Source organism: Oratosquilla oratoria, chromosome 28 (assembly GCF_046742065.1).
Source record: "Oratosquilla oratoria isolate Oo_2021 chromosome 28, ASM4674206v1, whole genome shotgun sequence".
Classification (NCBI taxonomy): Eukaryota; Metazoa; Arthropoda; class Malacostraca; order Stomatopoda; family Squillidae; genus Oratosquilla; species Oratosquilla oratoria.
The window spans coordinates 2,639,268-2,655,740 of NC_134804.1; the positions used below are offsets into that span (position 1 = coordinate 2,639,268).

Here is a 16,473-nt window from a genome sequence, read left to right on the forward strand (position 1 = left end):
AATAGCTAGGAGGAAAACAAAGATATTCAGAGGCACAGTGGAGCCAAAACATCACTGATTTCAACTTTTGAAGAGAGGAAGGGAAGGAAAATAGTGACCTTTGTATCTGAAGTCACTCACGATAGAAAAGACAAGAAAATAAAATTTAATTTCATCACAAACCATTGTCTTTCATTGCGATATCCCTTACAAGGGAGGTAGCCAAAGTCAAAGGCATAAATCCACTCCCACCCATTTCATCCCCACATACTCCACTCCCATTTACCACCCCTCCCTCCCTCTTTTCTTGGCTCCTCCTGGATGACTGTATTTACCTAGTTGTAATATACGGGAGGGGAGCTATGCTCGTGGTGACCCATCTTTGAATCTCTCCGCATCAAGTTTTATCTTAAAATCTTGTATAGTGTTTGCACATACTGTTTTGTTGTCTAATCTGTTCCATGTATTTATCGCTCTGTGTAGGAAACTGTTCCTTTTCAAGTTTTTTCTATAACTATCTTTTTTCAGTTTTACTGTTGTCCCACACTAACAGGTCGTTCCTGTCTAAAACTTCCATTCCTTTCATTATTCTGTAGATAGTCAGCAAATCTCCTCTTTCTCTTTGTTCCAGAGTTGGTAGGTTCAATTTGGATAGTCTTTGCTCATATGTTAGTTTGGTGAGAGTCGGTGCTAGTATGGTTGTCGCTCTTTGTAATCTTTCTAGTTTCTTAATATTGTATTCTTTTTGGTACTGGGTGTCCAAAGTGATGCTGCGTACTCAAGTTTTGGTCTTATTAGTGTAGTTAGTATTTTCTTTATTATTTCTTCATCCATATAAGCAAATGCCATTTTGATTGACCTCAATAAGTTGTAGGTTTCTCCGAATATTTTATTTATATGCTTATCTGGTTTCATGTCCTTCCCAATCATCACTCCAAGATCTTTTTCAGAGTTTGCTTTTTTATTTTTTCTTCCCCAATTCTGTAATCTTTCGATATTCTGTTTTTACTCTTTCCAAATTCCATTATACTGCATTTCTTTATATTAAATTTTACTTCCCACTTTTGAGTCCAATTCCATATCGTGTCCAGATCTTGTTGCAATGAGTTGCAGTCCTCTTCCGTTTTTACCTTCGTAAATAATGCAAAAAAATTCATATAGCACTCCACGCCTTCATTCATGTCATTAATGTATACGGCAAACATGATCGGGGCCAGTACTGATCCTTGCGGGACACCGCTTTTTACTTCTTCCCAGTTGGAGAATTTTTCTCTAATTACAACTCATATTTTCCTCCCAATCAGGAAATCTTTCATCCATTCCAATAATTTTCCTCTGATGCCACCCTTTGACTCTATCTTATTTATTAGTTTCCTATGAGGTACCTTGTCGAATACCTTTTGCAGGTCCAGAAAAGCACATTCCGCCCATCCATCTCTTTCTTGTATTACATCTACTAATCTTGAGTAAAAGCAGATCAGATTTGTTGTACATGATCTCCCTTGTCTGAATCCAAATTGATTTGGGTTCAGTATAGATTTTTCTTCCAGGTATTTAACCCATCTGTTCTTGACAACTCTTTCACAAAATATTTGCTATTGTGCTTGTTAGTGAGACCAGTCTGTAGTTAGATGGATCTTCCTTATCACCTCCCTTATAAATTGGTACAATGTTTGCCTTTTTCCAGTCCAATGGTACTTTTCCTTCTTTAAGTGAAAATTTAATTGTATTATATATTTTGTCAGTTAATTCTTCCATACATTCTTTCAGTATCCAGTTTGCAATTCCGTCTGGGCCATGTGATTTTCTGACATCAAGGGTTTTAATTTGGTCACTGATTTCTTTTTGTGTTACGTTTATTTCTTTCATTGCTGGGGATAATTCTCTCTCTCTATCTACACTGTTAGGCGAGTTTTCTATTGTGAATACTGATCTGAAGTGGTTGTTCATAATTTCAGCCATTTCCAGTTCTTCTGTTTATTCCTTTTTATCTTTGCGCAGTTTTTCTATTTCTTGTTTGTTTTTTAGTTTTCCATTTACATACTTGTAAAATAGTTTGGGTTCTTCCTTACATTTGTCTATTATCTTTTTTTCATAATTTCTCTTTTCATCTCTGTGTATTTTTACATATTCGTTTCTTAGTTTGATGTATGTTTGCCATTTGCTTTGTTTCTTATCTCTTTTCCATTTTTTCCAAGCTTTGTCTCTTTTTTCCTTAGCCTCACTACATCTTTTGTTGTACCAGCTCTTTATGTATGCCTTTTCCATTTTTTTTTTGTGGTACATATTTGTTCTCTCCTTCATTATAAATTTATTTTAGTATGTTCCATTTTTCTTCTATCCCTGTATCTTCGTTTTGGAATTTTTCCCAGTTTGCATTGCGAAAGTGTTTTAAGTTTCTCAAAGTTTGTTTTGTTATACATAGGTCTTACTAGTCTATGTTTATCATTTTTGCTTTGGTCCATTTGTTCTTTCAATTCTATTTCTATTAGTACGTGGTCACTTTTTCCTATCGGAGTTTTATAATCAATTTTTTCAATAATCTCAGGTTCTGTCATAAGTATTAAGTCCAATTTTGAGGGTTCTTCATTTCCTCTGTATCTAGTATTTTCCCTAATCCACTGGGTCATTGTGTATTCAATGGTCAAGTCAAGGAGTACATTGCCCCAGTGTTTCTCTCCCCCCCTTCACTGTCATTTCTTCCCAGCATATTTCTTTTGAATTAAAGTCACCCATAATTACTGTATTTCCTCCATCTTTCAGTGTTTCAATCAATTCATCTTTTGTATCTTCTAGTAACCTCGGAATGATCCCTTTCTGTCCAGGCTTGTGTTTTAGGAGGTACATATACCACTGCAAATTTTCTTTTCTTCATTTACCTTCGACTTGTACTATAATTGATTCTACATCATTTTTTCCTTCAGTTATTTTTGTTACAATCAAATCTTTCTTGGTCAATATTAGAACTCCTCCGCCCTGTTTGTTCTTTCTATTCTCTGTCCAACAGTTGTATACACCTCCCACAGTGTAGGGTGTTAGAGTGTACTTTAATTTGGTTTCTACAATTTCCATTATGTCTGGTTCTTCTAAGACTAGATAATCATTTAATTCGTTTATTCCTGAGATTATTCCATCTGTATTTGTATAAGCTATTTTTAGTTTCTTTTCTCCTCCCCTTCTGTCTTCCTTGTTTCCATTTTCCCTATATATCTTTTTCTCAGCCTCATGTCTATCACTCCCCAAAAAAACTCCTCCTTTTCTTTTTCAGTTCTATTCTCATTCTTTTCATTCGCCTCATTCCTAAGTTCTTTTTCTTTTTCTTTTTCTTCCTCACTCATTTCTTTTTTTTATCCATATATTTTTGTACTGTTCGCTATTTGCTAATCTTATTGTTCTAGATAATACTTCTTCTGCACTTGATTGTAATCTAAGTTTAACTTTTAGTGGTCTATACTGTTTATCTTTAGAGTACCTGCCCATTCTATGGGTTTCCTCGATTTCTCGGTCTCAGCCTAACTCATCTCTTTTAGTATTTCTTTGGCAATCTCTCTTTCTTCCTTTTCCCTCTGATATTTTGGTACATTGTGCTTTTCTTTAATGCCATAGATTACTATACACCTTTTTCTGTCCACTGTGTCCATAACTAGGTCATCCCTGCATCTTGCCCTCTACTCTGGGTCAGAAGCAGTGCAGCAAGACACAACACATCCAAAACAAGGCTGCTTCATTTAATCAGCAAATCCCCTCTCCATCCCCTCATGCAGAAAATATGTTGGGGAGAAATTACTTAGGGTTGCATCAAAATATCATTTACACATACTCCCTCATCCCCCACCCTCTCCCTTCCTTCCTCAACAGACATTTCCCTCTTTACCAATGCCCCCTCACCTCCTTGTTTCTCACACTATCCAGCCTAGTAACCCCTACCATACTTCTCAGGAGTATGCTGCGACACTATGGACACCTAGTACTAAAAAGAACATAAAGAAATTTGAAAGAATTCAAAGAGCAATGACAAAGATGGCACCAACACTCTCCAAATTGACATACAAACAAAGATTGGACAAACTCGAACTATCAACCTTGGAACAAAGAAGAGAAAGAGGAGACCTGCTAACCATCTATAGAATTATGAAAGGGGTGCAAGTCCTTGATAGAGATGACTTACTAAAGTGGGATAGAAAAAACAAAACAAAAAAAACAAGAGGACATGAAAAGAAGCTTAAAAAGGATCGTCACAGAACAGATTTGAAAAAGAATAGTTTCCCACACATAGTGATAGATATCTGGAACAAACTGAATGAAGAAACAGTGAGTGCAAAAACTATACAAGAATTTAAGATCAAACTGGATACTGAAAGATAGAAAAGCAGGTCACTATGAGCTTACTGGAAATGGGCAGTAGTGGCAAAAGGCCATCCTTAAACTATGCCTTAAGAATCAAACACATTACAAAAGCAAAAGAAGAGAAAGACTTAGAAGTGTTGATGAAAGAAAACCTGTCACCTGACACTAGGGATGATAGCTGTGGACCCTCAATGTCTGCCCAAATGGTAGTTGCTTTACTCGGAGCATGCCTGACCCACAGTTTCAAGTCAGTCTGCCCAGCTGATCTGTCTCTCTGAGCCAAAAGGGGCCACTTGTCCTGGCCTGAATAGAGGACCAAAGAGATATGTTGCTAATCCTAGTGGTGTACTTCAGTGCAACCACAGCCCTGGGGATCACTCAGCCTCCAGGACTCTCATCTCTAGTCCCTGCAGGGATGCCATGCATGTCAAACACATGGGTTAGTGATCCATAACAGGGTTGGATGGTCATTGACTCAGAGTTTATCTGCCCTTTTGATGGTTTTCTGTTTCCTCCATCTGGGTGTCCTACGCACCCTCCTCACTGGTGGGTCATTCTCTCTTCATGCTTATCATTTGCATTCTTTTCTTTGCTTGACAGATATTTTGTATCCAGTGCCCCTTCTCCATGTTCATCCATCTCATTTTTTGCTTTTCTCTCAAGTCCCTTCCATCTACTTTTATCTATATACCAAGGACTTTTCCCCCTTACAAGGTAGGTAGCCAAGTCAAAAGTACTACCCATTTCACTCCAACCCATTCCACTCCCATCCACCACCTTCTCTTCCCTCTCATCTTAGCTCCTCATGGATGGCAGGACATCCTTATATCCTGCCCACTGCCCTGGGTCAGAAGTAATGCAGCAGGGCCACTTCATTTAATTGGTGACCCCACCCCCCTTCTCCATCCCCTCCTTCAGAAAAAGAGAAGATGGGGAGAAATCACCTTGGGCTACATCAAAATATCACTCACACATAATCTCCCCCACAACCTCCTGCTCCCTCCCTTTCCTGTATCACAGTATCATCTATACACTGCCATTCTCCACTTACCCATATCTCATGCCTTCTCCCTTGCTCAACCCCTTTCATCCCATCCATCCATCTCATCCTTAGTTGTACCCTCAAATTCACTCCACCCACTTCTGCCTAACCTCTTTTACTGATCTCTCATTCTTTCCATGTGTCCAAAAACATCCCAATACTCTTTCATCAGCCCTGTCTGCCATCTCCTATTCCACCTTCACTCTACTCCTCACTTCCTCATTTCTCAGTCTATCCAGCCTTGTAACCCATACCATACTTCTGAGACATTTCATCTCAAACACATTTAAACTTTTCCCCTCTGCCTCTCTTAAATTCCAAGTCTCTACCCTACACAGTGCCATCAGCACAATCCCCCCTTTTTATCTGTTTGCATCCATTCCCAAATTTCTATTTCTCATGACACTTTTCAATCCCCCTAGGCATTGACCTGTTCCTCTCAATCAACAGTTTACCTCCATTGCCACTCATCCCTTACATGCCACATGTGACCCCAAATACCTAAAGCTATCCACTTCCTCCAGCCTTTCTCCTTTAAGACCTACCACCAACTCGCTGCCATCCTCTTCTCTTGTATATCTCATCACCTTGCTTTGACACATGTTTACCTTCAATTTTCTCCTATCACATATCTTCCCAAACTCCGTCATTAACTCCCTTAATCCCCCATCTGACCCTGCCACAAGCACAGTGTCATCAGCAAACAACAACTGCCTCACTTATGTTTCTCAATTTTCTTCAACCATCTCCAGTCCCCTGCCTATTATCCTCACATTTACCTCCCGCAAAAACTCATCAATGTACACATTGAACAGCCATGGCAACATGACCTATCCCTACCACAACTCCACCTTTACCTCAGACCACTCACTTTCTCCATTTCCAATTCTAACACAGACTGTACTACTCATAAAAACTCTTGGCTGCCCTTAACAGCTTTCTGCCAGTTCCATATATCTGCAAAACCTCCCATAGTACCCTCCTGTCTACCCTGTCATAAGCCTTTTCCAAATCCATAAAGGCCCAAAAAAACATCCTTACCTTTTCCTAAAGCTTTCTCACATATGTGTCTTTGTGTCTTACCACAAAAATCTGATCCACACAACCCATATCTTTTTTAAACCCACACTGTTCCTCACCAATTAACTCCCTCTGTTTCTATCCTAATCCTCTCACTTAAAACACTCCCATAAGCCTTCCCAACTACACTTAACAAACTGATCCCTCTAAAACTACTACAATCACATTTGTCCCCTTTTCCCTTGTAAAGCAGAACTATACAGGCACTCCTCCAGCCCTCTAGCACTCTACCCTCTTGTAGACACACATTAAACAACCTCACTATCCAGTTCACAATTACTGTACCTCTCTTCTTCAGACACTCTGCATGACACCCATCCAACTCAGGTGCCTTACCTGCTCTCATCATTTTCAAAACTACTTGCACCTCATCTTTTGTTATTTCTCCATTTCCTTCTCCCATCTCCATAATTTTCAGTGATTTAACATAGGCACCTATTTCTGCTTCCCACATTATGTCTTTCTGCACTTACCTTTTCCATATGCCCAGATCATCTCAACATTCATTGGTCAACCTTATCTGCCTGCTTTCTTTCTGATTCTGCTTTCCACCTCTGGTGTTGGTGGCATTATCAGAAACATGCTGGTCCCATATTCACTTTGTTGAGGGTTTGAGTCCCACACTTCTCTCTCATTCCCACAAGTGACTGACACATGTCCCAGCATTCCAAGCACATATAGCAAAGGTGATGGCTTCAGCCATAGCTATGTGCCTCCTGGTGTAGGCTCCTTGCCCTCTTCTGATTTTCCACCTTACCAACACATTTCTCATTTTGTCCATCCTCAAAACCTTCACCATACTTCTTAAACACTTCATCTCAAACATTTTTGGTATCCCTTTCTATTTCCTTTATATTTCAAATCACTGCTCCATTCAGTTCTGGGGGCACATTCTTTTCCTGAAACAACAAACTATTTATGTTCATCCCCAGATACCTATTCCTCATGACATTTTTGCTTCATTCTCCTTGCATTTTGAATTGTTATAATTACATTGTGTACTTTTATGGAGTATTGAGCCATAAAAGTACTTGATTTGCTCACCAATTATGTTGATACTGCTCTTGTTTTTAGGGGATATACATGGAAATTACCATGATTTGGTGTGCTTTGAAAAAGCCCTATGGAGACTTGGTCCTCTTCTGACTCCAGCAAATTTTCTCTTCCTTGGTGATTATGTTGATAGGGGAGAATATGGTGTGGAGGTAATATAACTGTATTTCACATACGCACAAGTGTTTTCTAAGATTGTTGAGCATCATTAAATAAATATAATATGTTAACTATATGTGTATATATATGTATATATATATATATATATATATATATATATATATATATATATATATATACACACACACCAAAGGCTTCTTTATGCTTTTCACACAGGTTGTGGCATATTTATTTTCACAAAAGCTGCAAGATCCAAAAAAAATTCATCTTCTTCGAGGTAATCATGAAATCAGGGAAATTCAAGATTGCTTTTCTTTTCACAAGTAGGTTGGATATGTTTTTCATACATTCATTCATATGTACATACATATATATACCAAAGGCTTTTTCCCCCTTATAAAGGAGGTAGTCAAAAAACAAAGTCATAAAACCACTTCCACTTATTCCTTCCCCAACATACTCCACTCCCATCCGCCCCCTTCCCTCCCTCTTTTTTGGCACCTCCTGGATGATGGGCCATCCCTGCATCTCGCCCACTGCCCTGGGTCAGAAGCTGTGTCTTAAGATACAGCACATCCACAGCAAGGCTGCTTCATTAACTCTGCGATCCCTCCTCTCTGTTCCCTCATGCAAAAAAGGAGAATATAGGGAGATATCCCTTCAGGCTGCATCAATTTATTTTTCACACATACTCCCTCACCCCCATCCCCCACCCACTTCCCCTCATGCATCACAGCACATCCATACACAACCATTCTCCATTCACCCCATCTTCTGTCTTCTCCCATCTTTCCTCAACAGACATTCCCCTCTTTCCCAATGCCCCTTTTACCCCATCCATCCATCTCATCCTAGGTTGCCCCCTCATGTTCACTCCTTCCACCTCTGCCTTCCACACCTCTTTACTAGTCTTTCTTCACTCATTCTTTCCATCAACCCTATCTCCCAACTCCCTTTCCACCCCCATTCTCCTCACCTCCTCATTTCTCACTCAATCCATCCTGTAACCCCTATCATACTTCTCAGGCACCTCATCCCAATCACATTCAGACTCCTCCTCTTTTCCTCTCTTAAGTTCCATGTTTCTGCCCCATACAGTGTTGTCAGCACAATCAAAAAACAATGACAAAGGTGGCACCAACACTATCCAAACTGACATGAACAAAGATTGGACAAACTCAAACTACCAACCCTGGAACAAAGAGATAAAGGAGACCTGCTAACCATCTACAGAATTATGAAAGGGATGGAAGTCCTTGATAGAGATGACTTACTAAAGTGGGATAGAAGAAAAACAAGAGGACATGAAAAGAAACTTAAAAGGATAGTTACAGAAGAGATCTGAAAAGGAATAGCTTCCCACACAGAATGATGAGTGATAGATATCTGGAACAAACTGAATGAAGAAACAGTGAGTGCAAAAACTATACAAGAATTTAAGATCAAACTGGATGCTGAAAGATACAAAATTGGATCACTATGAGTATAGCTCTCTTCCCATCAAATACAACTAGGTACAACTAGGTAAATACATTCTCCTCTTAGCATCCATTCCCAAATGTCTATTTCTCATTACACTTTTTAATCTACCAAGGCATTTACTCACTTCTCTCAATCTACATTCTGCCTTCATCTCCACTCCCCCTTTCCTGCCACATTTGCACCCAAGTATCTAAAACTATCCACTTCCTCCAGTATCTCTCCCTTAATACTCACTTCCAGTCTGCTGCCACTTTCACCCTTTGTACATCTCATCACCTTTTACCCACATTTATCATCAACTTCCTTCTTTTGCACACTTTCTCAAACTCTGTCATTATCTTTCTTAATCCTACCTCTGATCCTGCCACAAGTGCAGTGTCATCAGCAAACAACAACTGGCTTGTCTCCCATTTTTCTCCATTTTCTTTAACCATCTCCAATCCCTGACCCACTACCTTTGCATTTACCTCTCGCACCACCCCATCCATGTATAAATTGAACAGCCAGGGTGACATAATGCATCCCTGACAAAGTCCCACCTTTACCTCAAACCACTCACTCTCTCCATTTCTAATCCTAATACAAGCTCTAATACTCTCATAAAAAATTGTGACTGCTCTTAAAAGCTTTCCTCCTATCCCATATATCTGCAATACCTCCCACATTGCCTTACTGTTTACCCTGTCATAAGCCTTTTCCAGATCCATAAAAGCCCAAAAAATATCCTTACCTTTTCCTAAAGCTTTCTTCTGTCTTACCACAAAAATCTGATCTACGCAACCCTTACCTGTCCTAAACCCACACTGTTCCTTATCAGTCACTCCCTCTGTTCCTCTCCTGATTCTTTTAATCAAGACTCTCCCATAAGCCTTCCCAACTACACTTAACAAGCTGATCCCTCTGAAACTACTACACTCACACTTGTCCCCTTTTCCCATGTAAAGTGGAACTATACGAGCACTCCTCCAGTCTTCCAGCACTCTACCTTCTCTTATAAATAACCTCACCAGCCATTTCACCATCACTGTACCTCTCTTTTTCAGACATTCTGCATGACATCCATCCAACTCAGGTGCCTTACCTGCTCTCATCATGGTCATTTTTTTAGGACTTCCCACTGCAACTACCTTTCCCTCCCTATCCTCCTTCACATTTAGCAACTCCCTAAAATACTCTGCTCAACTTCCTCTTACTGCCTTCTCTTCCATTATCATCTCTCCATCTTGACCTTTTACCTTTTCTTCCCTACTTGATTCACCTCCTCTTCCTCTCTTAATTTCTTTCCAAAACATCTTTTTATGACTTTCAAAAATTTCTCTCATACTCTTACCCCATTTCACATCTCTCCTCTTTGCCTCCTTTATCTTGTGCTTTACTTCTCTTTTCTTTGTACCTCTCATATGATTCCCTTGTCCTATTTTGTAACCAATTTGTGAAAGCTTGGTTCCTCTCTTCTACAAACTTCTTTGCTTCCTCACCCATCACTCATTACCCTTCCTTCTATTTCCTCCCATCCTCCTTGTTTTACACACCATCTTTGCACACCTTATGACTCCCTCCTTGAACCCTTCCCATTCCTCCTCCACTCTTAGTTCAACTCTATCCTTCACTCCCTCTCACTCCTCTCTCAGCTTCATCTTGTACTCCTCCTTTTCTTTCTCATTTAAGCAGTTCACTCTAAGCACCTCCTTACCCTCTGTCCTTTTCCTCTTTCTCCATCTATCCTCCACTTTCAACTTACCTTCCACCAAAACATTGTCTGATATTCCCATACTCTCTCCCCTTAGAACATATACATCCTTAACTCTTACTATACTCTTGGTTACCATTGTATAGTCCATTAATGCTCTACCACCCTTATATCCACCACCCTCTCCCATGTTTACTTATGCTTGACTTTCTTCTTAAACACTGTATTTGCTATCATCAATTTTCTTTTTCTAAACACATCAACAACTCTCCACTATGATTTTTTTTCCTGGATCTTCACACTTCTCAACCATTTCATCTAATGGTTAATTTCCTACCCTAGCATTAAGGTCTTCCAATACCACTACAATGACATTTCTCCCTAATCCCTCTATGCAGTCTTTTAAATCCATCCAAAAAGCCTCTCTTTCCACCATGCTCTTTTTACTACCAGGCCCATATGCACCTTCATCCATATTAACCTTGAAGAAACCTCCTTCCACTCCACTACATGCTTACCTATCTCTTCACTTACTAGTATAGCCACCCCTTCTTTCCCTCATCCTCTCTTCACTATTGAGAACCTCTCAACTACACTCCCAAACTGAAACTCGCCCCTCCCTTCCAACCTTGTTTCACTCAATGCCAACACATCCATCTTCTCACAAACATATTGCTTATCTCTTCCCTTTTACTCTCATCTGTACCACATCCAGCACATTAAAATACCTAAACCGTAGGGCACTGGTGGGAAAATCCCCCTAGACCAGTGGTTCTTAACCTATTATGATTGCGACCCAAAATTCTGTCCAGATTGACCGTAGCGACCCTTACCTTCATAAACACTTAAGAGACAAGAATAGATGTTGGTAGTCTTTTTATCTCACCTCAATTAAATCATCTATGTCTCAATGTTTTACTTAACCTTAGATAATAATGACTTGAGAATTCTAAAATCAGAGTTAATACTTTGATAATATTTTGAATGGGAATATTGGAAAAATAACAAGTTCAGAAAGCCTTGGTGACCCATTCAAATGGCTTGGCGACCCAACATTGGGTCGTGACCCAAAGGTTAAGAACCATCGCCCTAGACCCTCTTATGCCTTTACTTTTTTTAGGAATGTCCCCTTTGGGGCTACAGGGAGAAGGATGCCTAGTCCTATCCCCATCCCGTTTTTTGTCGCCTCATATGACTTGAGTGGAAAGACTTAACAGCAGTATTTTTTTCCCTCACCACAGGGTTAGGCAAAGAAAGGAAAGGAATATTCAGAGAAATGGTACAGGACAGTAACAAGGGGTGGGGGGAAAGCATAACGGAGGGACAGTCTCAGTATAATAAAGTATCATCATTTCTTTGTGAACCGAGATTTACTCTATCACAGACAAAATGATGTGTAGCTCTGGTCCATAGGGGCAACCCATATAGACTCTGAAGTATCAGCTGTATGCTATTTAGGCACAATAAAATGCAACCAATACCACACTTCAAATGTGGCAGCAATTGAAGCAAGACATATCAAGAACATGCTCCGGACCATTAACTAGCGATTCACCGACAAACGATTTTGGAACCAACCAACCCCTACCTAGTTGTTTACATAAAACAAGAAGGGAGTTGCATAGTTTGAGTGACCGACAATGTAACCGTCTGTATTTTTATTTATTTATTTATTTAATTTTTTCTACGATCATTTACAAAAATGGAAGGAAAAAACGAAGGATATTGGGAAAAAGAACCAACTAAAAGATTCCTAGACGTAAATATAATTGAATCACCGCATGGAGTTATACAAAAAATAAAATAAATAAATAAATAAATAAATAAATAAATGCCTGAACGAGACCCCAAAGACATACCAGACATCTGATAGAAATATTTTTTCAGGTTTCAACAGGGATAATAACAATATGTATAGAGGGATAGATACGGAAAGAGAACCCAGGTTTAAAAATATAATAAGAAATAGGGAAATCAATGAATTGTTAGATGAAATAATCGAACTCAAAAGTGAATGCAAAAGTATATACAAAGAATTAGCCCTATTAAGGAAGGCCAGTGAAGAAAATAACAGGGAAATAGATAAGTTGAAAATGGAACTAAATAGGATAAAGGGAGAAAATAAAAGATTGAAAAATGAAGATATGAATAGGAATGAGGCATTACAGAAAGAGATTAAGGATCAAATACAGGCAGTGACCGAGAAAGTGGAAGAAAAAATTAAAGAAAATGACTTCCAAGAAATAAAGAAACAATGGAAAGTAGAACAGGAAAGTAAAAAATTATCTTTTAAATAAATAGTGAAGCAGTAGGTCAAGGAGAATGCTAAAGAAATGGTAATCCAAGTGATAAAAGAGAAAGGTAATTTGGTTAGGGATACAGTGGACAAAAAAATATACATTGTAATCTATAGTATTAAAGAAAAGCATCATGTTCCTAGATATCAGAGAGAAAAAGAGGGAAAAGAAATCGCTAAAGAAATTCTGAAAGAGATTCAAGAGGAGGGACAAACTTTAGATAAAGAAGTTGAAGAAACATATAGAATAGGTAGATACTCAAAAGAAAAACAATATAGGCCACAAAAAGTAAAACTTAGATCACCAAATGATTGCAGAGGAAGTACTATCTAGAACAGCAAAACTAGCAAGCAGTGAACAACACACACACACACGCTCATCGAAGCAACACCGCTCGTCGTCGCTCGTCGTCGCGCGACCAAGAAGGAGAGGATTTACGACGAAAAAGGAAAACCTGGTTTGTACTGTAGGGGTGGGGAGTGAACGTGAGTGCCCGAAATGGTATCTATGCAGTGCTAGTTAATTGTGTTAACTCGAAATTAGCAAAAATGAATGAAAACGACTCGAAAGCCAGTTGCGAATCAGAGCCATCTGGAGGCAATCCACTGAAACGCGATGTAAACAATAAACAAAGCGCCGCGTGTTACGACAATGAATTCTTAGGGTTTGGTAAGTACGAAAGAAAGAACTTAAGTAGATTATTAGAGATAGAGAGAGAGATGAGCAAAAATAGGACTCGGTGGGAAAATGAAATCATGGACTTAAGAAAAGAGGTAATTGGTTTAATTGATTGTTTATCTAAGACTAACCACGAAATTTCTGACCTGAAAAAAGCTAACTTGGATCTTACAAACGAAATTAAAGAAATGAAAAGAGACATAAAAGAACAGAAGAATGAAAATGAAAAGAAGAAAACTAATGATAATAATAGCGAAAATCTAAAGCAAGAAGTGAACAACAAATTCCAAGAATTGACACAAAAGATCGAAGAAAACTTAGGTGGGGACAGTATCCAGGAAATTAAAAAGTGGAAAGAAAATATTGAAAATAAAGAAATTGCTTTCAAAGAAATAGTCAAGCAGCAAATGCAAGATAATGCAAAAGACACAATCATTCAAGTGATTAACGAAAAAGCAAATTGGGTCAGGGACACAGTAGATAGGAAGAAATGTATTGTGGTTTATGGGCTTAAAGAAAAACAAGGATTGGCGAGGTACATGAGAGAAAAAGAAGAAAAAGAGACAGCAGTAGAAATCCTTAATGAAATTCAGGGGGGAGATAGTGATTCAGGCACAGACTTAGAAGAGACTTACAGAATTGGTCGCTATACTAAGGATAGGAATCGACCTCTAAAGATAAAACTAAGGTCACAAGTGGTAGTAGAAGACATATTTGAAAAAGTAGGTAACTTGGCAAAGAGTGAAAAATACAATAAGATATGGATAAAAAGAGAAATGAGTACTGAGGAATTAGAAAAAGAAAGGGCGCTAAGAGAAGAAGCAAAGGAAAAAAAACTTGAAAAGATCGGAGACAGAATGCAAAGAATTCCAGTGGAGAGTAATAGACTTGAGATTAAGACAATGGCGCTTCAAAACGAACAAAACAAGGGAAGAAGAAACCAGGGAGAAGGAAGAAAATTAAAAGTGGCCTATACCAACATTGACGGACTAATTTCGGGACTGAACGAACTCAATGATTATCTGTTAGAAGCAAAACCAGACATAATGGGAATTGTAGAGACTAAACTAAGAGGTGAAATACCATCCACTGTTATCGGACAAGGTTTATACAACTACTGGATAAAAAACAGGGACAAGAAACAGGGAGGGGGAATCATGTTCTTGGCCAAGAAAGACCTAAAGGTGACAAAAATTGCAGAGGGCAAAGGTAATGCTGAATTGATCATGATAAAAGTCGAAGGCAAGAATATGAAAAGTAGAAAGTTTGTGGTGACTTATGTGCCTCCAAAAACAAGCGCTTGGAAAGAAATTGAACATAAAAAAATGCTAGATGACACAAGAAAATCACTCAATGAGATACTAATGGGTAAGGGTAATCTGGTAGTTATGGGGGACTTCAATTGCAAAGAAATTTGTTGGGACAGCATGACAGTGCAAGGAGGAGATGACTCGTGGGGCAATGTACTGCTAGATATGACCATGGAGTACACAATGACCCAATGGGTCCATGAAAACACAAGGTACAGAAATAATGAAGAGCCATCGAAACTAGATCTAATATTTACAACAGAGCCTGAAATAGTGCATAAAGTCCAGTATGAGACACCAATTGGAAAGAGTGACCATGTACTCATCGAAACTATACTAAAGGAAGAAATAGACATAGAGAGGAACGAAAAGCATAGGAAAGGAAGACTGAGGTACAACAAAACAGACTTTACAAAACTAAAGACATTCTTCCGGAATGCAAACTGGGAAATATTTTACAGGGAAGAAACAGCAGTGGAAGAGAAATGGAATATATTGATGGAAAACTACAATGAAGGGGTAAACAGGCATGTACCAAGACAAAAGCGAGAGAGAGAGTACATTAAATGTTGGTTCAACAAAAGATGCAGTGAGGCAAAAGACAGAAGGGACAAAGCTTGGAAAAAGTGGAGAAAAGACAAAAAACAAAGCAAATGGCAAATTTATGTTAACTATAGAAATGAGTATGTTAATGTGAGAAGAGAGGAGAAAAGGAACCATGAGAAGGATATTATAGACAAATGCAAAGAGCAACCCAAACTATTCTATCGGTATGTGAATGGTAAACTTAAAAACAAACAGGAATTGGTGAAACTATGCCAAGGAAACATAGAATACACAGAAGATTTAGAGATGGCCGAAGTCATGAACAATCACTTTAAATCTGTTTTCACCAGAGAGAAAATACCGAATTGTGACATAGACAAAAACAAGAAATCTCCCCTCATGAATGAGTTTACAGCATCACTAAAGGAAATATCAGAACATTTATCAAGGCTGGATGTCAGAAAATCACATGGCCCGGACGGTATTGCAAATTGGATTCTAAAGGAGTGCAAAGAAGAACTAACAGACAAAATACACATCTTAATAAACAGCTCACTCAAAGAAGGAAAGATACCCGAGGACTGGAAAAACGCTAACATTGTACCAATACACAAAGGAGGAAACAAAGAAGAACCCACCAACTATAGGCCAGTATCACTAACAAGCACCATTGCCAAAATTTGTGAGAAAATAATCAAGAATAGATGGGTAAAACATCTGGAAGACAATGACATATTAAACCCAAGACAATTCGGATTCAGACAAGGAAGATCATGCTCCACAAACTTAATATGCTTTTACTCAAGACTAATAGACATAGTGCAAGAAAGAAATGGATGGGCTGATTGT

General features: G+C 38.7%; 1 protein-coding gene across 6 annotated transcripts in view; it reads left to right on the plus strand.

Annotated features, from left to right (window-relative positions):
• LOC143040217 (uncharacterized) overlaps positions 1-16,473 on the plus strand; it is a 225,905-nt gene that overhangs the window by 159,533 nt on the left and 49,899 nt on the right. For all 6 annotated transcript variants that reach the window (XM_076210907.1, XM_076210905.1, XM_076210906.1 and 3 more), the window contains exons 13-14: positions 7,523-7,653; positions 7,838-7,944. In XM_076210907.1, the coding sequence (XP_076067022.1) occupies positions 7,523-7,653; positions 7,838-7,944 (238 nt within the window). The remainder of the gene's footprint in view (positions 1-7,522; positions 7,654-7,837; positions 7,945-16,473) is intronic.